Source organism: Pelodiscus sinensis, chromosome 15 (assembly GCF_052426305.1).
Source record: "Pelodiscus sinensis isolate ZL-2025 chromosome 15, ASM5242630v1, whole genome shotgun sequence".
Lineage (NCBI taxonomy): Eukaryota > Metazoa > Chordata > Testudines > Trionychidae > Pelodiscus > Pelodiscus sinensis.
In genome coordinates this window covers 25,400,104-25,422,336 of record NC_143066.1, presented here as the reverse complement: position 1 = coordinate 25,422,336, position 22,233 = coordinate 25,400,104, and the positions used below count along the sequence as shown (strand labels likewise).

General features: G+C 42.1%; 1 protein-coding gene across 1 annotated transcript; it reads left to right on the top strand.

Annotated features, from left to right (window-relative positions):
* Positions 1-14,427: 14,427 nt before the first annotated feature.
* LOC102450121 (parvalbumin beta) lies at positions 14,428-19,526 on the top strand. The gene is made up of 5 exons (XM_006112816.4): positions 14,428-14,570; positions 16,394-16,461; positions 17,305-17,437; positions 17,818-17,927; positions 19,342-19,526. The coding sequence occupies exons 2-5, from the start codon at positions 16,401-16,403 to the stop codon at positions 19,365-19,367; spliced, it is 330 nt and encodes a 109-aa protein (XP_006112878.1). The 5' UTR covers positions 14,428-14,570; positions 16,394-16,400; the 3' UTR covers positions 19,368-19,526.
* The last annotated feature ends 2,707 nt before the right edge of the window (positions 19,527-22,233 follow it).

Below are 22,233 nucleotides of genomic sequence, written 5' to 3'. Positions count from 1 at the left end.
ACTGAAACATTTGACATGGCTATCAGCCTATCCACTGAGCCTATCTGTCTTTCAGTGCACAAGTTGAAAATCCTCTCTAAGTGACACTGAGTTTAGAGGATATATTTTGCATGTAGTTCAGCTGGAGGGATTTACATTTTAATATCTAATTGGAAGGCCACATTCTCAATGCATAACAACTATAAAGCTTTACAAGAATAGAAAGTAAGAAGACTATTCTATAAAGCAGGGGTCTCCAAACTACGGCCCGCGGGCCGGATGCGGCCCGCGAGGCCCTCTCATCCGGCCCGTGGAGACCTTTTTGTCTGGCCCCGCCTTCTTCCGCGTGCCGGTGTGACGAGGCGACCCCCGCCCGTCCCTGGGGTGCCGCCGAACGGGCCCTTCTTGCCGCGGGGGGGGGGGGGCCCTGTCAGGGGTGTGCGGCGTGTACTCACGCCGCACCGGGGCAGGAGAAGCGGGCCGCTCCGCTGACAAGCGGCCGTGCGGCGGCAAACGGCGCAGGGGGCGGGGGTTAGCACGGGCGGCGTTCCCCCGCCCAGACTGACAGGGCAGCCGGCCAATCAGGGGGCAGGATGGGCAGTGGTGGTAACGCCCGCCCGGCGACGTGCGGGGGGACGTGAACCCCGGCGGGAACTTTAAAAAGGTGACCCCTTCCGCCCGGGGGGGGGAAGGAGTGAGCGGTGGCAAGCAGGAGGGGAGGACAGCGTGCAGAGGAAGGGGAGAGCAGGGGGAAAAGCCCCCCCCCGAATCTCAGGTCACTGTTGATGTTAGGGACAACAAATCTAAAGCCAGAAATGTCTGCTATTTTGGCATCCAGGAAACAATTTCACCATTCACACTAATACAGGTGTTCATGTGTAGTGTATCAATGTGTTATTAAATAATAACTGAATAAAATAATATTAAATAAATAATTAAAAACAACATCCATGTTTTGATTGTTTTTTATTTGGACCTCAAGTGTGTAGTCGGCCCCCGAACTGCTGTTTGATAGTTAATGCGGCCCTCAGGCTGAAAAGTTTGGAGACCCCTGCTATAAAGGAACAGACTGGCTATATGAAAAGTCTAAATTCTTTCTTGATCAGGCACATTTTGCCTCACTATGTTGTGAGCCAGTTCTATGACATATTAAATCTCTTTTTTTAAAAAAAACCAAACATTGTAAACATTTTGAGATTTTTTGTTTAAAAAAGGGGGAAATTAAGAGATTGTTTCTACAGGCCTTATTGTTGCTAGTGCAGATCTCATGTTTTTCTGCCATACCATGGCTGCAGAACTGATAGAATTCATTCTAGTGGAGAACTTGCCTGCAGAAGTTAAACTTTCTGTCTCCAGTGAAGTAAATGGTGAAACTCCTCCTGACTTCCATGGAGCCAGGGTTTCCCCTGACATTTCTAGTCCATCATGAATGTGGAGAAAGTTGACATTCCAGGTCAAAAAAAGGAGGGAAAGTTATGGAGCTTTAACTAAACTAACTAACAAGCACACACACAACCTCCTGAAACAAGAGACCTACATCTCACCGTTTTCAGAAGTGGTCACTGATTGGGAGCCCAACTTGAGATACTTTGGCCCTGATTTTCAGGAGAACTGAGCAACTCCACCTTGAATTAATGTCTAAGATCCGTACAGGACTGCCTATACTCATGGTCATCTGTTAGAATGGCACCTTGTTCAGTCAGAACAAGCAACCAGCAAACCTGGACTGAAAATTTAAAAACCACAGGTTATGGTCTAGTTCTGTGGTCCCCAACCTTTCATGGCTGCTGGGCGTCCGGGGGCGGGGCTGCTCATGCACCGGGCATCCGGGGCTGGGGCCACGCATGCGCCACACGCCCGGTGGCAGAGCCACCCACGCACCCTGCACTTGGGGCCGGCCCCCTGCATGGGGGCGGGGCCAGCCCAGATGTTTTGGCGGGCGCACATAAATGCCCTGGAAGGCACCATGGCATCCGCAGGCACCGCGTTGGGGACCACTGGTCTAGTTGGTCCCTGCACGTTTATGAAAACTACATGGGGGTGTCAAACAATTGTCACCCACAGATGCTCAATGCAAATGCAAGCCCATCGGACAAGCCCTGACACAAAGGGGTCGATGTGATGTAGTCTAAGACATCAACTGCATGTGCTTGGAAATGGGCGAAATGCCGAGTGTACATAATCTTGCTATAAGAGAGTGGGTAGATTTTCAAGTGCCCAGCACCCCTCATTCAGGCTGCGTTTTCCAAAATGCTCAGCACAAAGCCACTGTTATTGTGACACTTACACACAGATCTTAGAAGAACCCGGCACGCAATACATGAAGCTATTCTGAAAACCTGGAGCCGGTTGTATAATGTTAGTTACCATGAGATCAGGCCAAAAATAGGTACTTGGCATCTATCAAGTGTGCATAAGAAACACCCTTGCATCATAAAATGCATAAAATGCTGCTGATACAGCATTCTTAGATCACAGAAAAGGGTGTGGGCCATTTATATGGTTTTATCACTTATGTGCATCTCTGGCATTGGCTGGTAGCAGAGCTCAGACAGAAATGTGCGCATTTCCCTTTGAGGCTGGAAAGGTCGCCATTTTGCCACACTTTCCCTCTGGTATCATCATCATTTTTCGCTTGGCACTTGCTCCGTTGGTCATTTTAATGCTGCTTCATTATAGGGCAACTGCCATATGTGGACCAACCTTTTATGTCATCTTTGGAGGAGGAGGAACAAGAAGTTGCCATGATACCAGCCCCTGCCCTTTCCATAACTTATGGGACTGTACCTGCATCATAGGCCCTATGCTTATTCCTCTGAGGAGAAAAGACGAGGACTAAGATGAAAAAACATAAGAACGGCTATACTGGGTCAGACCAAAGTTCCATCTAGCTCCGTATCCTGTCTTCCAACAGTGGCCAATGCCAGGTCCCCGACAGGGAATAAACAGAACAGTCGCCCATTGCCAGCTTCTGACAAACAGAGGCAAGGGACACCATTAAGGAAGGCATTCTCTCCTGCTACCTGGAGGCTTACAAACTAACTGTGATTAAATAAAATACCTTCACTGGGTTCATCCCTTGCCTCAACCAAATGCAACCTGAGGAAACTACAGTCTTGCTCAGAGCAGCATATCAGAAGGTGCAGCTACAGAGAATGTGTCAGTCTCAGCTTCTTAAACAGAGGCAAAAGCACATTGCTAAAGTGTAGAACTCAGAATTTTTGTTAAATATAGCCCTAAACTCTCACTATGCTTGAAAATATGTGTCAGCCTTAACTGCACTGAGATGTCTGTAACGCTACACCGCTGTCAGGGATCTGTGAATGCGTTCTAACATGAACCAAGTTTACTTAGCTTGCCTGAAAGCCTGTGCTTTCTGAAAGTCGCCATGGCTGTGGCAACATTTGTTTTTTTGTCAATTTTCCCCAGCATAGCAATACCACCAAGGCCGCTCCCTTCCCACTAACTACTAGCAGCAACACAAGCGGCATTGGGTGTTTTTACCACTGTGTCGTTCAACTCAGAACGAGTACAGTGTAAATGAGGCATGTGATCCCCACAGCCTAAAAAATGAATACAGCCTTTTCAGAGCTCCACGGTAATTTCCTCTCATCAATGTGGTCCTTTTTTGGGTGAGATAGCTCTGAAAGTGTCCCAGAAACAGAAAGGGGCCATTAATCTCCTTGTGATTTCTGCTCATTTCAGTGCTATTAAAATCACACTGAACAATAACGAGAAACAAAAATGTTAATGTCTCTGTCCCTTAAACTCTGAGGTTTCTAATCTCTGATACCCTTTTTAATGAAACCCTGTGCTGTGAGCAGGTAAACAAACCTATTAACCACCAAGTCTGCAAAGTCCCCTAATGGTGCTAAAGCCAGCATGGGGGATTTGGGTCAACTGAGATGCAGGATATCTGATCTAGCAGATCCTGACTGGAATTTCCTTAGTAGCTGAAACAGTAGAGGACCAGCTGAATTGTCAAATTCATCGGACAACTTAAAACGGTCCTAAATTAAGAGGTAGAATGAAACCTACTGATTTGGAGGGGGGCGGGGAAGAAGGGCAAGGGAGAATCATGTCAGAAAAGCATCAGTTGACTCAAATCCATTTAATTCTAAATGGAGTCAGGAGCCCTTATGTAACCTTTGCTCATTGCCCTCCCTGAAATAGCCTCTCAGAGAAAATAAATCAGGAAGATACATACATGCAAATCCCTTTTGTCTCTTGAATAATGAACACTTGCAATAATTTCTCAGCTGCTACATACATTTTCTAAACCTTCCACATCTGCTCGATAGCATGGAAGTAGGGCTGTTTGGCTCAATGGCATAGATAATTACAGGCTCAGCAAATATATTAGCTCACTTCTGAATTTCTTTCATCAATCCCCTGTCATTAGACACATTAAGTGAGAGCATTCAGCTGGCTAATGGACTGGTCAAATACCATAGCAGGTTAGGATATTTAGCCTCATTCCTAATCTCCCTTAGTGGGATCTGAAAAAAATATAGTAGTATCAGGTGATCTACAATACACAGCTTTCCCTTAGTGATCCACAAGATAAGCTCGCTTGAGGAGAAACAAAACACTGCTCTGTTTAAGTTGTGCTTTCTCATTATTTTACACAACTAAAAAAAAAGTCAAACTTTCCTCAATGATATGTAATGAGATGTTATCTCAGTAAGAACTGGATTCTGCTCTTTTGAGAAAGAAAAAAAATAAGCCAGATCTACAGCTGAGTCTGGGGAGCACTCAGTACAGCTGAATTAACAGGCAGAAAGATGTCCTCAGTGCTGCTCTGATCCTGAGACAACCTGTACCATCTGTCAGTGACCACAAAGGTACACTATGGCAGCTGGGGATTCCTAAGGGACACCAGGCCACACCTCCTTTGTCAGTATCTGCAGCTCTATGCCACCCGAGGAATCCCCTGTGCACAGGAGATCCTTGAGGGGCCACGTCCATCTTGTTCAAGGCTGCTTTGCACCAGTGAGATCCAACGTTCCCTCTAATTTTTTCCATCCAGGGGTGGAATAAATTTTGTGTTGTGCACTGAGGCATGTTGTGCACCACCATACTGCTGGATGTGAGCCATGTGGTTAATCAGCTGGACATCACCTGAATCTCTCCGGGGTGGCCACCCAAGTGCTCCGCTTACAGGGAACACTGGTGAGGTGGGGCAAAAACTGCCAGAGGATTGGTGCCAAAGTGTTAAAGATAAGCTGCAAAGGGGGGAGAAACTGGGTATGTGCCATGAGGACTGTATCTGTGTGTGCATGTCTCTCTATGAATGGGTGTATGCTATTTTATTAGGTATGAAGTGAGCCTGAAAGATTTGTTGTTAAAGGTTCATCTTCCCTGTTTTTCTGGAAGATTCTGTGGAGACTGGAGAACCAATTTCTGCCAGGGTTAAGTACTTCTAGGCTTGGCCATTGGTAGTCCTGGCACCCCTGGGCTTGCTGCATCAGTTAGGAATGTAAAAAAATTGCTTGAGCTAAAGCAACTCATTGTGTGAGCCCTGGCAGCTCTTTCATTATAAATTAAGCACTGTGGGGAACTGATACTTCAGCATAAGGGCACCATGTTAGTGAAACCAGCTTGTCAACCTTCATTAACAAAGAAGTTATTCTTATACCAACTGTTAAAAATGGTGGGTGAAACCCTCTCACCATTCCAGTCATTAGGAGTTGTATCATAGTTGTCAGTGGGCCCAGGATTTTGCCCTCTGTGCTTTTTGGTTCTTTTGTTAATGCCACTTAATCAAATCTTGGATCTAAGCAAGAAACACGTGGAAGAAAGGATGTCTTTGCTAAAGTCTTAACACCTTGGCCCCTTGAAATACAGGCTGAGAAAATTCAGTGTATTATCTGGGATCTCCAGCAAAACCAGGAAAGACAACGTCCCTGATATTTACAAGGTAAAAATGAGCAGAAATAAAATGGTCACAATATTTCAGAAGCACAGAGCCACCTTCCTCTACCTTACCAAAGGCCCACAGAGGCTGTCAGCTTCCCTGATTTCAGGATATCTTTATGCAGCAAAATCTCACCCAATTCTGTTTGTTTCTTTTTGTGGGTCACCTTGAAGACATATTAAAGGATTTCTTGTACATACAAGAAGCCCTTTCCAGTACTTGTTATACCACAGAGCTCCCAGAGAAGTCAGCGGGAATTTTGTCTATAAAAGAAGTATCACCTAGGCTAAAAAGAGGCCAAAGAATTGGTACCAGATTCTGCCTTCTGCAGAATTGTATTTACAGATTATTCTCTTGGTGAGAATAGGATTCCCCCAATTTTTAATATACACCTGGGTCTGACAGAATCATCAAGAATGCAGTCTAACAGGTACACTGAAGAAATCTTCCCTGAGATGTGAATGGGTATGTCCAGAACCTTCTCTGCATGCAAAATTTGCAGCAGTTTAAATAAAGTGCTATAAGGCATAATTAAACTGATTTAAGAGTGTTCTGACAAAGGGAATGCACCGATTTAATAGTGTCCACACAACAGGTTACAGCATTTTAATTGAACAGATTTAGTTAAATCAGAGCAGCTTTTGTGGGTAGTTAAGGCTTCAATAGGCATCCTGCTTGTCCTGTCGATGACAGAAAACTCACTTTGTTGACTGTAGCCAGAGTGGATTTGAATATCTCCCTCTTGAACTTGGATCCCCTCAGACCATTGTTATTCCACACAATGTGAGTCTAGCTTAACTGAGTATCCTGATGATCTTCCTGAGACACCTTTCTTTTTTCCCTTCTCCTTTTGACACCCATAGTGATACATCATGGCTGAACTTAGAATTTATGATCTTCAGGGCAGGCCCCATGACACTCTTTCTTCTGCAAAATGCTCAGAACAGTTTGGGGCCATCAGAGAATGGTAACAGCTACAGATGACTTATATAACAGTAGAAGACTTACCCAGTGTTCCGTGGGTCCTTAACTCAAATACATTTTGTTTTTCTTCATTTCAATCATTGCTCTGGGGATGAAGGATTCAGTACACAGCCAGTCCCAAGGAGAGAGACTCTCTCTCACTATAGCAGCCCAGATGAGAATCAACTGCCAATGGCCACTACAGCTGTAGCAGGCACAGCTGGGAGAGGGGTGTATGTCCCATGGCTGGGGGACAGACAAGACACGGACAAATAGACACACAAACAAGCTCTCTGAAATATATAATGGATAGTTGCCCCTTTCTCCACCCCTGCTCCCTTCTGGCCCAATGGAGTTATGGTTGTCCCGATCCCCACCTCTGGCCCCTTGCTACCCCTGTGGTCATTCTGCAGTATAACTTCCCTCCTTCCAGACCCCTCCCTTTGCATTTTATGAGAAACAGTCGTATTCCAGGCACGTTCCACTGTCCTGGCATAACCAAACCCTTTCCTCTTATTATAATTTAAAGCAAGGTAACAGCATATCAGATTTGGTATCCTAGCTCTTACCATTTAGGAGGAGTTTTTGAACATATGGACTCACAAATGGCCAGATATGCAAATTTCTAAAATCTATAGTAAGATATGGTCAATTTCCAGATTTATTATTACACCTGGCTGTTCTCTAGCTGAGTGAGGGCTGTTTTAAGAGCATTTGTAAGGTCTTTTTTCTTCTTTATCAGATTTGGCTACTTTTTTCATGCCTGGACACTTTGGAGCTAGGTTCTTGTCCAAAATCAGAACAGAAGTACTGAGTTGTCTTCCCATCAGGAGTTGTGTTAGACTGTATCCAGTTGGTGCTATTGGTGCTGATCTGGGAAAGGATGAAGAGTGGAGAGGAGCCATCTCATTTTTTTCTCAGTAAGGAAGAGGAAAGATTTTTTTCCTCTTTTGAAAGTGGTGTCAGCTGCTCCCTCCTCCGTCTCTCCCAAAAACGTCTCTGGTTTCTAAGGCACCGGGAGAGACGTCTGCTTGGCCCTTCCAGCAGCCCTGATTGCTGCTCTTCCCCAGAAGGTGGGCAAATGGGTAAGTGAGCCAATTAGTGGGGATTCTCCTGGGGCAAGACTGGAAATCAGCATCTTACATTTCATTGAGATACAGATTGGTGAGACTCTGGAGCACAAAAGTCATGTGCTTCCTTCAAGAAATAAGGTGAAGTGAGTGGGCAGTGGATTCAGAATCAGACCAGGCTTCCAAGCGGCCTTCAGACATGCCCCCATAAAGAACACATGGCAGTAATCCAGTCAGAGGGTAATAAAGGCTTCCATTACTGTGACAAGATCTGCATATGTGGGATAAAGTCAGAACTTCCTTGCCAACTACAGATTACAGGAAGTGCTTCTGGCTACATCTATTTTTTCACTCTTTAAAAGCAGATTAGCATACAGGAAACCTCTAGGACCTTGTTAAGAGAAGGCCTGTTATATTAACACTATACTTTTCTCTAGACATTTCTTCCCAATCATCCTGGATTGCCTTTGTCTGCAGGACTGAGATTTAACCAGTCAATCTTCATCTAGTTAAAGCTTTTGGTAGACAACTGGAAACCAGAAAGGCTGCAATGTCCAGATTTGATGAAAAGGAGAAGTTGCGCTGATGCTTGTCTCTAACGGCTCTGTCATTTAGCTTGCCTCACTGTCTGCCCAAGTAGCCTCATTTAATCAGTGAATGGAGGGGGCTAAAGAACAGAACTTTGTGGTAACTCACAGAAGATACCTCTCAGAACAAAACAGCAATTGCTTCATGTGGTTCTCTGGGGTATCTTAGAAAATTAAAATCGAGTCACTCTAGCATCATTCCATTTTGACTTGCCTTGTCCATAGAAAGGACAAGCAAAACTACATGGTCAATTTGTGAATACTGTATGAAAATTTCCTTTATAATACCTAGTCATTTATAGCCGTATTGAATTCTTATTAATGAGGGAGTTTCACATTGTAGAGCTTCAGTTAATCTTTTGCCTGAGGAACTCCCAGCTTTCTTTCTTTTTCTCTTCAGCATCTGAGGCAGTGAGTTGTAGTTCACGAAAACTTATGCTCTAACAGGGGTGCAACGTGCTGTCCTGGGGCGGCCGGCATGCAAGATATGACTTTGAGTCCTCCTCTTTTTTCACAGCTCACCTCTGGAAAATTACTAGTTAGCTAACTTTAGTTTTTTTGCCCTATCTTCTCAGTGTATTAGAGTGATTACATAAGTCTGCATAGTTTTTAGTATTCCATTTAAAGATAGGGGTGAAAGTAACTGAAGTTTCTTACAGGTGCTGTCATGTTGCACCCTCCTGGGGGGAGCAGTCAGGACAGGGAGTTGGGGTAGTGCAGTATGACAGTATGTGTAAGAAATGTAAATATGAGGTGGAGTGTGGGGGCGCCTCAGGGCAGGGAAGCTGGGGGATTCAGGAGTCAGGGCAGGGGGCTAGGAGTGTGGAGGCTCAGGGCAGGGATGTTTGGGGGCTTCAGGAATAAGAGCAGATTGAGAATGGGGGTTTTAGGGTAGGGAGGATATGGGGGTGCAGGAGTCAGGGCAGAGGTTTGAGGTGTGGCGGGGTCAAGGCAGGGAGCTAAGGGTGTTGGGGGCTCAGGGCAGGAGGCTGGAGGTGTAGGTGTGAGTGCAGGAGGGCCAGAGCATCATTTCAGAAGGGCAGGGGAGCTGCAGCCACACATACCAGCTCAGTGCTCCTCTTCCTCTTCCACTGATGATCAGGAGTGAGGGGAAGTGCATAGCTTGTGTGAAGTACTCCTCTGCCCCTCCCCTGGGGAGCCAGGAGCAAGAGAAAGGCACACATGCTGCACACTTTCCCCTCACTCCCTGCTAGCCAGGGGAAGAGAAGAGCAGCAGAGTTCTAGGTACACCCGGCTACAACCCTCCCCCCCCCAAAAAAAAGGGTGCGGGGTGGGGATCTAAGAGCTGGGGCAGCCCTGAACTGGGGGGGGGGGGGCACCCCCCCTCCCAGACATCCTGCCCTTTTCACCTGCCTAGCTGCTGCTTTTTAGCAAGGCAGCCTGCAAAAGAGCTCTGAGAGTCCAGCTGGGAGTAGCTTCAGATGAGCGTCCCAACCCACTGGCTTCTTTTTGCCAAATGCCACATTGGTGAGTACAGGCTTTCACCTCTGGATATGGGTCCCCCTGTGGCCAAGGGCCTATATGCATGGCATGTCCTGCATGCCCTCTAGTTGCACCCTTGTGTTCTAATACCCTAATAAACTGCTAGCCTTAAAAGCGCCTCCAGACTCTGTTGTTTTAGCTTAAGAAAACTGCTCTTAAAACCTCCCCAGCATTCTATCCTTTTACATCTTGGAAATGTTAGCAAAATTCAGTGAGTGATACTATCCAGCTGCATCTATGGCAATCAGAATTTATGCCAGTGAATTAATTTATCACCTGAACACTATACATGCATTTCATAAATCAACAGAGCAACATACCTGGAAAAAATATGTTCCCTTCAAACAGAGTGAAACATTTTACTTTATTCCCATCAACTAGAGTAATTTGCTAGTAAAAGCCACTGTGAAAGTCACTAGCTTGTCCACATGCACTCATCATAACTAAATAACAGAGACTAACATTTTCTCTTTGCATTGTTCTGTAGTCTATAATAAACCCTGAAATCATCAGGCAATCTGGACATCAATTCAAGTGGTAATGCTCATGAGCTACAATACAAATACTATACTTGTATAGAAAGGACAATGCCCTTTTCTGTCCTTTCATCTCACTGATCCTTTAAATATTTGAACAACTAAATTATTATTATTGATGCACTATTTGATTAAACCAGGATTAGCATTAAAATGCTGGATGAATTCTTGTTTCTAAAGACTTAATGCTTCTATATCCAAAACCATTACATCTGATGAAGTCACTTCCATTTGTATTCATCTTATTTTTCTATGGTCCTCATTCTGATTATTGTTAGAGCTCTGTAGGGATATAAAATCCTGTATAATTTGTTAACTGATTAAACATATTGTTTAACTGGTTAACTGATTAAAGGGAGTGGGGAGACTGTTCTAGCTACCTTTGGGCTGGAGTGCCTGCCCCTCCCCACTGAAGCCAGTGCTGCTCCAGCATTTACAAGTTCAACACTATCAGCTTGGGCTTGAATAAAGATTTTAACTGGTTAACACATTACAAAGGCAATTTTCCCTGCCTTTGATATTTGCATTTACACATCAAAAGCTATGTATGGGACACATCCAGCCTGACTCAAGTAGCATCATTAACACTGGTCCTACAATTGACAGGTAATTGCTTTTGATATTACATATCTTCCTAGATTCTGTAATTTCCACTACAACTCATCTGATGAAGTGGGTTTTACCCACAAAAGCTCATGTTAGAATATATTTATTAGTCTAAAGTGCAACAGAGTAAGATTTGGCTCTTTCTAGGTAGGAAGGTTGTAATTAGTAGTTTGATTTAAGTCAATGGGAGGTGCGAGTGCTCAGTACCTCTTAAAATCAGTTACGTTGTAAGTATGTGGCTTCAGAGAGTTACTTAAATTTACTATCATACAGTAAATTATCTAACAATAGTTATCAACTCTGCACAAAATAAGTCAAATCTTATTTGATTTTCATGCACTGGTTCCTGCCAGCAAGGCAGCTCTTCGTATGCTTCTCTTGCACTACTTCGTTGAAAGAAAAAAACCTTAGTATAAATATTCCCATGTATTCAGTTACTGTCTGCCTGCTAGAGTCCTGGGCAGTTACTGAAAGTTGTGACTCTCCAGTCATGTTCACAGAAAGTAAAACTTCTGCCTAGAGTTGAATAAAATAGAAAACCTAGAATGTCTGTTAAACAAGCAGGATAATGCACTGGCATAATAAAACATTATTTAATTTCTTTTGTCTTGTAGGATCCCAAAATGTTTTACAAGCCAAAGGAATACTTTTTTTTTCACTCAACAAATAGTATTGATTATATATGGTTAACTAAGTCGGGCATCTGGTAGGATTTCTATTCCCTCATTAAATGAGTACAGAGACAATTTTCAATCCAGTGTTAAAAGCTGTGTGTGTGTGACCCATGCCAGCTGGGGAGTGCTCTGTCCCCCTCTAGTGGCACCTATTCAACTTCAAGATAAATGAATCTGCTATAGCGTTGGCTAAGAGCATGTGGCTTTTAGCCCATGTAGTAGAGGTCCATGGATTTAGCTCTAGAGGTCCCAGGTTTGATCACACCTGCTGACTACTGGGGGTCCATCAATGTTTCATATGTGCAGCTATAAAATGCAGCTTTTTACAAAAATTCCCACCTAGGATTTTGAAATTCACTTTACATGAACATCCCAGGTAATGAAACACAAAAGAGATGCAAGAGAGGCCTAAGCTAATTAATTGAAAATGAGAATGTATAATCACAAAAAAGTTTGCAGTATTTGCCTAACTGCAACATACAAGAATCACCACACTAGTGAGATGCAGCCACCTCTGGGGTAAAGGGGGACAACAGGAATATATTATGCAACTGTATAGCAAACAACAGTTAGAGGAATGAAGAAGGGGGGAAGAAAGGAGGATTTTGATGGCATCACAGATCCTGATTTCCCAAAGACAGCAACTTAATGGCCTCTAAAATGTGGCCTTTCAATGTGGGGAGAGGAGGCACTAGCAGGGTTAAAATCATAATCAAGACTGAAGACCTGAAATGGAAAGAGAATAGTATTTATACCATTGCTTCTTCATGTGTTAAACAAGAAATCCAATAGCAGGCAAAGAGATGTAAGAGGACTGAAATGGTGCAGGTCTCTGAGTCTAAGCTGTCCCTAAGAAGGAATCTGTCTGTCTGTAGGGGATCATCCTTTCCTTACTTCCTGCTGCTTCCTAATGCTACACAGATCTTCCTCCCCCTGCTAAATTAAGTGTCTGCTGAAAGGCTATTAACGGGCTTTGATGCAAAAAAATAAAAATCAGCCAGACAGACAGATGTGTTTTGTAGGCTCTAGAGTAGCACTTGCTGCTAAAATGGCTTTTGGGGGCTGGCTGTAAATAGTGTTACATGATCTCTGTGCATTTCATCCTGACAGCCACTGCACGTGTTTTAGATCTCTGCTGCCTCCAACTTCAGTGCAAACCAGGCTCCGAAATTTGCCAGAGTCTGGCCAATAATTCAACTGTCTGTGGGCTGTAAATCATAGGATTCAGGATCCGTCCTTCAAATTACAGTAAGCAAAAGGAATCAACTGGCTACAAACCATTGGAAAACAAAAACACATTTGTGTGCTCAAGTGATTCACTCACTTAAGCACAGAAAAATGGTTATGGACCACAGGCACTAAAACAAATAGTAGTAATCAATGCTATTTTTAAACAGAAGAACAGGGTGAAGGGTTAACATATGTGGAATTAGCTTTTAGCAAGATGAGATGCTATTGCTTCAAAAATTGAAAGCATCCTCTGACATAGACATCCCAGGTTCAAATTCTCATTTATACTCATACCATCCCAGAGTTTGCCTTTCTCCTTAACATAGTTTCATTAGTCAGTATCATGCCACACATTTGTACAATGGCGCAATGTGGGCAATCTTCTAATTTTAAAAAATGGGATAATTTTTCTAGAAATCAGCTATACCTAGGTACTACAGTATTTGCACATTACATCTCAGGAAAGAAAATTCAAACAATTTAATTGTTTCTCATATATTTAAATATTTGAAAATGTACCATAGCACTAAGTAACTCTGGAAAACAGCAATGCAGAAAAAATTAAGATTAGATCATAAAACAGCTTAAAATGGGGGAAAAAAGTTCCTTCCAGAGGACCTCCTGCAGTGAGGTTTTGGAAAGTTTCTCCTCTTTTTTGAATTATAAAAGCAGATCCCTCTAGCAAAAGCTCAGAGGTTTTCATTCAGAGACAGCTGAGTAGATCAGACCCTCTCTATTATTCAGACATAACACAGCTAAACATGAGTGCTGCTTCTTAACTTTAAAGAATTCTCAACTTCTGATTAGGGACAAACCGAATTCTTCAACCATTACAGAATTAGATGCTTGTTGCTGGTCAGACAGACTAGTGTAATATTATTTTAACAATTGCAGCAACACATTTGCTGTTTCTAAGAGACAATAGCCCAATAATCTTTGTGAAAATGACTATTATTCTTCTATTATACCCAAAATTTCAGCATAGCAATATTCCGTGCACGAGTAGACATTAATTTCCTTCTTTGGCAGGCCAACGCTTAAGCCTTTAACCCCAAGCGTTGTCTACAGCTAATATAACAAGTTATCACATTAAAAAGTTTATCGAATGCATCTCATCAAGATTCACTCTAGCTTCAGTTCATCTAAGTACTAGGATCAAATGTATTACATTGTTTGTTTGTGGCCTAGATCATATGAAGAAGTTGATATTTTTTGCTTAAATCAGAAGAAATTTAATACAACACAGTCCTTTCCACATATCTTGCCACTTATCTTATTTCGTTTGCAAATATCATATGTATTCTCTTGAGATAAAAATAGTGTAAGATGATTAGTTAGGCAAGTTCATTTGACACCATTCCCCCTTCATGACGCTGAAATCTAAAATCTGTATATGGTATACAACTTAAAGTATATATAAGCAAGCTCAGCTCTGCTGGAGACACACAGCAAGTGCTTTCCTTCCAACTCGATTGCCTCCTTATCTAGGCAAGAAGACCACAAAGGTAAGACCATTAGAACCTCTGCTTTTGGAAAAAGAAAAGCAAATTGCTCCATAAATTGAAAGAACCCAGGCAATTAAAAACAAAACCTTGTAAATGCTTACAGTCTGCTCTACTTTTGCAATCTAGAGTAGAATGAACTCAGTGATCAGACTAGTGGGAGGAAATGGCAGCCATGGTGCGCCTCTCAGAAGTAAAGGCATGTTCCAATTCGTTTTTCTCCTCTTTATCCCCTCTCTCTCGGTTAAAAAAAAAAAACCGCAATGAGAAGTGGGAGACTGGTATGACTCCCTGTTGCCCTTCCTGAGTTCTGAGCAAAGGGTAATAAATATTTACAAGAATTCACAAATTCACTGAGATAAATTCAGTGCTACAGAAGCGGAAGAAACAACAATGGAAAAATTTAATTGGAGATGCACTCATTGAAACCAGTAGGGAATTTGCCTTGTTGTCTCTTTGCTCTCTCTGAAGAACCTGCAAGAAAGGACTAAGCAGATCTAAATGATTAACTGTTTATTTCCTCCCTCAGAAATCAGTTTGGATTGAGGTACCAACCGATTGCCTGAGCAAGTTTCTAGTTTATGCAGATCTCATTAACAGGGTACCATCTTCTCCCACATCCATATGCCTTGAAAGGAAAATAAAAGGGGAAACATTTAATTTTTCTATATGTATTTTATACAGGAATAAGATTTTTTTGGGAAAGCACTGGGATGGGACTTGGGAGATCTGGATTCTATTCCTAGCTCTGCCACAACCATCTCTGTGACCCTCAAAGTCACTTCCCTGTGCCTCAGTTGCCCATCCATAAGTAATATGTACCTACTTCATAGAAATGTTGTGATTCTTAACTCCGTCATAATTCATAATTGATATATTCTGAAATCTACAATGGAGAACACTATAGCAATGTAATGATATTCATATTAAATTATATGCCTGTGAATAGACTAGACTGGGAGTTAAGGCCTCAGCTGCTTTTTGGTAATCAACAGGCAGCTTTGTCAGACAGAACCTCTGGAGTTGTCTTTGCTTCAGGGGGGAGAAAGGGATCTGTGTTAAAAACTGATGTTTCAGAAGAAACTGGCTTTCCTCCTCCAGTCTTCAAAGGTTTGTTCTCAGCACACCAATTTACCAAAATGAATAAAAATCCAGCTCAGTCTGCTCTGTGCTGAGCCAAAGCAGCCCTATGTGTTTAAGATGAACAGTTGTCTAGACAGCTACCATGAGAGCGAATCTTCTATAGAATCATAAATGCAACAGGCCAAGTTCATCTCTGGTGGAATTCAATTGACCACAGTGGAGCTAGGTTGAATTTAGTCCTGTGTATTTAGTCATTTAAAATTAAATCAGAATAAATGTTCATTTTATTTTTTTTTCAATTTTTAAAAAGATCAGCCCATTTAATAATATTCGTGATTTTATTTTAGCTCCAAGAACTACATCAGGGATAAATATGGCCCTTTGTGTTATGTATTCTGTAGAGTCATTTTGATTATGTATTAATACATTTTAAATGAGTAATAATCTACTTCCAGGGAAACCATACACTTTTGGGGTCCTAGACACTTTTGACTTGCTCTTGCCCCTTGCTCTCCACACATATTTGGCCCTACATCCTGTCATGTGGAATTCCACACTCATTCTCCAGCTTCAAGTGGAAGCACCTGCTGCAGACATCTGTTACTGTGTGCTCCATTTACAATTAGATGAATAATATATCCTTTATCAGACATGGTCGCACCAGCAACTTCAAACAGAGCCCCTGTGTGAAAGAGATGGAGATATTATTTTAATGACTAAATAGCTCACTCTTCTTTTTACAGTTCAGCAATGGCTATGACTGATATCCTCTCTGCTAAAGATATTGAAGCTGCTCTTTCCAGCTGCCAGGGTAAGATGTGGTCCCTCTGCAATGAGGAGACATACATTATTTTTATACCTTAATAGGCTATAACTATGATTTTCTCTATAGTAGCTGCATTACAAGGTAGCCTCCTGAATTCAAAAAGACCTATAAATGTGTACAGCAAACTGGCATTAAAGAACCACATCCTCAGCTGGTATAAATGTGATGTAGTTCCATTGACTTCTGTTGCATTATGCCAATCTTATACCACTTGAGGATTTGTCCCTAATTATTTGCTCACTGGGGCCAATCTTGTAGAGTTAACCCCACATTTATGACTGTAGATGAATTATGTGCCAGGACTGAGTGAAGCTGGAGAAAGGGCTTTGGGATTGGCTGAAAGGCTTTATGTCAGTCAAATGCACATACTCTAAATGTTTATTTTAATTGCCTGTGAGGTAGATTGAAACAAGTTTCAGGGCCTTTGCTGAATGTCCAGTCTAACAAGAAACATGAATGGCCACAGAATAGCCAACCATAGGCCTACAGTCATTAGAAGGGGAACATAAGAATGACCATCCTGGGTCAGATGAAAGGTCCATCTAGCCAGTACCCTATCTTCCAACAGTGGCCAATGCCAGATGCCCCAGAGGAAGTGAACAGAAAAGGCAATCACCACATGATCCCTCTCCTGCCATCCATTTCCAGCTTAATGGGAAGCACCATTAAGATCATGTCTAGCATGCTGCACTGAGGAACAAAAGCAACAGGAGCTGAACTGAGCACTGAGCCTGGCCCCCCAGACAGTATGGGGATGAGTGCCTTAGAAATACATAGTAATAACCTTAAGAGAAAAGATTTTAAACAACAGGTGTTTGTTTCTTCCAGCTGCTGACTCTTTCAACTACAAGTCTTTCTTCTCCAAGGTCGGTCTAAAAGGCAAGTCTACTGACCAGGTAAAGAAAATTTTTGGAATCCTTGACCAGGACAAGAGCGGCTTCATTGAGGAAGATGAGCTTCAGTAAGTATAGCTTAGTTGCTGTGAATTGTTAGATGTAGGTTTGTAGATGTTCTCTGTGTCTTGTAATCAGCTGCTACTTTTAAAGAAACACCCACATCTTGGCTATCTCTGAATGGGGTTTTAACATCAGCTTGTGAACTTCCATTTAAAATACAGTTGGGAATTGCCACATACATTAAGATTAGACATTGTTCAGGATGTTGAATTAAGTGAGAGATAGAAATGTTGAACTACAAAAGCCATCTCAGAGAACAGAGAGTGTCTCAGAACTCTGTGCACAGAACTCTGGGGCCATAACCTGACTTCTGTAGTACAAATAACACACAAAAATGTGTCTCTCTCTCCTTCTTTTTTTTTTTTTTTTTTTTTTATTATTTCAGGCTGTTCCTGAAGAATTTCTCCTCAGGTGCCAGAGCTCTAACTGATGCGGAGACCAAGGCTTTTATGGCTGCAGGTGACACTGACGGTGATGGCAAAATTGGAGTGGATGGTAAGTTGTTGGGTTTTTTTTTTCAGTGTGATCTTCAGGAAGTTTTGTATTCTTCAAATATGCATGTTCAAGCTGAGAGTAAATTTACAGCATTGATAATTAGGTGGAGGAATAGGGTCCCATTTCCCTCTGAAACAGGTTTTACACAAGTATATTTTCATATTGATACTAGAATCCATGACAGCAGAATCAGGCCCCATTTAGAGCCTGATCCTGCCCCTGTAATGTGAATGAGAGTTTTGCCATTGCTTTCAGCGGATACAAGCTCAGGCCCCTAAATTCTAAAGGCCTGATTTCCCAGAGGTGCTGACAACTAGTAGCTCCTATGGACTTAACAGCAGTTATGGGAGCTCTGCACATCAGACCACAGTTGAATGCTCAACCTATACTCCGTAACACAGTAAAAAGACTGACTGTGCTTTTTTAAAAGGATTCCACAATTGCTGTACTGCATTTAAACACTCAGCACACATTCAGAGTCAGTCTGACAATATTTGTGCTAGGGAATAATCTAATCATTGCAAATTTCACTGGGCAGCACTTCTATGGGAACTAGACCAAATTACCTTTATTAAAAAAGGGGGGGGGGGGGAGATAGGGTCTGGTTGAGCAATTCCTTTTTGAGCTTGCAGGGAAGCACATAAGATCATGTACTAGAGATAAAGTAGTTGAAAACTGGGCCATCTCAGTCAGACTAGGACAGGTGGCAACAACCCTAACAGACACACGTGCTAATCTTAGCTGGAGTTTGGGAGGAGAAGCAGGAATGTGCTTCTGCAGCAGCTCTTGTAGCTTCTACTTATAAATCCCAAATAGGACATCATCTTATGCAGCTCTCAGGCAGCTCCTTACTGATAACTCTTCTCACTGTGGAACTATGTCACTGCAAACATTCAGTGCCTCGTTTGGAAGTTACAAAAGCAAGAAAATTCAGACTAAAGGTGACAGCTCTATCCAAATTCACTCTCTTTCATCTTGGCTGTTGCAACACATTCAGGATGCATGGCAAACTCCCACTCCAGCTGGAAACCCTCATCAGTGAAAAAAGTAAATTCAGTTTTAACTCAGGATTTCCTAAGAATATGAATTTATAGATCCATTCTTCATCGCAGCATGCTGTGCAGTCTGTTTTAAGGAGTGAACATCTGTTGCACCCTCCTGTGTTTCAAGATAGCAGTATTAGATGTGTTGTTCTCTATCTGCAAAATCAATGAGGATTCCTTGTCAGATACAAGTGGGTTTTTGCACACCAAAGCTTATGCCCAAATCAATCTGTTAGAATTTAGCAGTTGTTATAACAACTTTGTGGGCCCTCATTTAGGATTTCTGGAGAGTTTTCTCCATTCACTCCAGAAGCTCTAACTGCTTTCATCTAGTTTTATTCCCTGCTTTTCTCGTTTTCTTTCTCTAACAGAATTCCAAGCTCTGGTGAAAGCATAAAGAGCATTAGACCAAAAGCAACAATGGACAGTCTCTTCAAATTCCCTCCTCCAACAAGCACCTCACAATCAGCACATATTTGTACATTTTTATATTGTCTCACGGCATTAGTAAAATGCCTGTATGTTAACTCCACATATGGGACTGTTAAGAGATCATCTTGCAATGTACAGGTATTTTGGTCATGTGGCATTGTTTTCAGTGTAAAAGCAGGCACTTTGTGATTTTCGACCACTCACAATGTTGAAGTTGTGGCTGGAAGAAGGAAAAAATTATTAAAAACTCTGGAAAAAAAACCTGTCGTCTTTTATTCTCTCTGTTCAAATCTGCCTTTCCAAGTTCCCGGACCACCCACCTCAGAAACACTTTTGATTAGCTTAAACAATATGACATTTTTTAGTGCTTAATTGCTCTGATTAGGTTGAGTTTTGTTTCTGCTTAATTCTATGATCCTTGAGGAAAGGGGATGCTAACAAGGTATCTAAAAATAATCTCTATTCAGTCCCAGCTGTGAGACTTTCAGAGAAAAAACATAAGAGGAGTTGACACATAGCTCATAGCAGGGAATAAATTCCTGGTTAATTTAAAAAGCAAGTGGTAAGCTATAGCCTATATTGTCAAAAAGTGCTAATAACCTAAAATGTACCTCTCTCAAGGGGCCTTATCTTCCTTTATCTTTATATTAGCATCTACTGTGCAGCAGCTGCTTGGGGAGCAGGGAACCTAGTGCTAATCCCAACTCTGACGGTGTGAAAGGCCATGATCCTGCAACAAGCCACATGTGGGTGGGCCACAGAATCAAGGCTTTGCTGTGTAACCATGAGCATGTCACTTAATCTTGCTGTGCCTGACACCCAGCCGCAATTAACCATTTTCTGCCTGGTAAAAACATTGTGTTTGCTGCAGATGAAAAAGGACTTGGAGTCATTCCTCAAGTCTGTTATCCAATGCCAAAACATAAAAATATCACCAGTGATACATTACTATAGAGTGGCTATTACCCAACCCCTTAATTTATTATAATCAAAACCCCTGAGTGATGTACATTAATATTAGTATTATCCTTAATATTAGCAGGTTAGCTTATATCTGAAAATGATTAAAGCTACTAATTCGTTTGATAAATGTCTTACAGCAGATAAAATGGGATGTTGCAAATTATGTACTTAGTCCACTGATAAAGTGCTACGGTTAAATACAGGATGAGGGACATTTTCTTATTTCCAGAGGGATGTGTTACAAATTTCCCCACCAACATTCAATTAATCATTTTTGCATGATTTGGTTCCAGACTAAAGTTCACTGTGGTTTTAATACTCCTTGCTGAATACTAAATGTTAACTATCACCTATTTTTGGCAGCAGTTTTGAAAAAAACACCTGCAGAAACAGAGTGTGTTGGAACTTTTATGTAATTTTTGATATAGGCATGTCCATAAATTGCAAGCAGATCATGTCATACATAGCACAGCTCACTTTCACCCCGGCGTGTAACTGAGCTTTTTGGCAGATGTTAGGACTGTCTGCTGAAGAGGAATCCTGGCAATCAATCTCACTGATGCCTTGGCAGTCAAGCATAACATAAAGTTATCTGAATATAAATCCTAATTCTGTCCCCAGTAGCTTTGATACTAAAGCTTGATTTAAATCATAGCCGGTGCTAATTGCTAGATGGCGATATTGCAAATAGTGAAGAGACTACATTGACTCCTACCTTCATTCATTCGCTTGTCTAGCAGTGCAGACGCACAAAACTGGCATTACTTCTAATCAGTATAAATTAAGTCTGTTTTTCATAAGCATAATAGACATGTCCCACCACCCTTCACAGATCAAGGGCCTGCTAATGCATTTCCTTGCCTGCCAAATCTCCTCATGGGTACACAAGAAATGCAGGTTTGGGCCTTGAGCTAACCTGAATTTCTGGGGTACTGAGCAAAGACAGCTCTAATTGAATTCTGTGTCAAGTAGGGGTGCACAGCACTTCTGTGAATCAAGGCACTCATGTATATGCTCCTACTCCATGTCGAAATTCCTGCCAATGTAATTGTTTTCAAGAGAAAATGTGCTGCAGTTATATAAACCCTTCTGACAAGGAGGCACATCCTAAACCTTTACAAAAAGGTTAAGAAGCTGAGCCATCATTTTATCAGTGAAAAATCAAAACAAAATGCCAAAAAGCTACAGACATTGTGCACGCAGGATCTGTGCAAAATCAGAGCTTTATTCTCTACTGATTAGCACTGGGCTCAGTATTCTCAGAGGTATGTTAAAAATGCAAGTCATGATGTCTGTTACCTATCTATTGATAGAAAAGAATCATATCACTGACATAACTGGATAGATGGTTACGGATTCGCAGAAGTATTAACAATTCACAGGATGCACCCATATTGCATATTCCTAAGTACCTATCAATCTGGACACGAGAGAGACCTGGGTAAGTGCCAGCAGCAACTAAATGAATAGAAATTAGAGGCCAATATAAATGAGTCTTGGGTTTCATGCTTTGCAGTGCACTCATAGCATGTACTAATAGCTTATTGCTGCATTAAGAAGCTAACTTCAAGATCTAAAGAGAGGGATCGTGTCTTCTTTCATATCACCATGGAAATGAATAAAAGATGAAGTAAAATATTCTTAAATGGCCCCTTTCAGTGAGTTCTGGTTCAGACTACGACAAACTGTAATTTCCTTAAAGGGCACAGGAGTCAGTCCTCTGCAAATTGTGATTTACCAAGAACTCTGGGGAAATCAGATGGGTGGCAAGGCATCTAGGCAGAGGGTCTTACCCTCTGGACTGCTTCCTGACTCCAGAGCCTTTTTTAGTGCTGGCAGCATGACTCCCACAGAAGTCCTTACAAAGA

Excerpts from the sequence above, each read along its gene's own strand:
- LOC102450121 (XM_006112816.4), top strand. The coding sequence starts at position 16,401 with ATGGCTATGACTGATATCCTCTCTGCTAAAGATATTGAAGCTGCTCTT. Across the intron at positions 16,462-17,304 it reads TGCTCTTTCCAGCTGCCAGG|CTGCTGACTCTTTCAACTAC; the intron begins GTAAGATGTGGT and ends TGTTTCTTCCAG. Across the intron at positions 17,438-17,817 it reads ATTGAGGAAGATGAGCTTCA|GCTGTTCCTGAAGAATTTCT; the intron begins GTAAGTATAGCT and ends TTATTATTTCAG.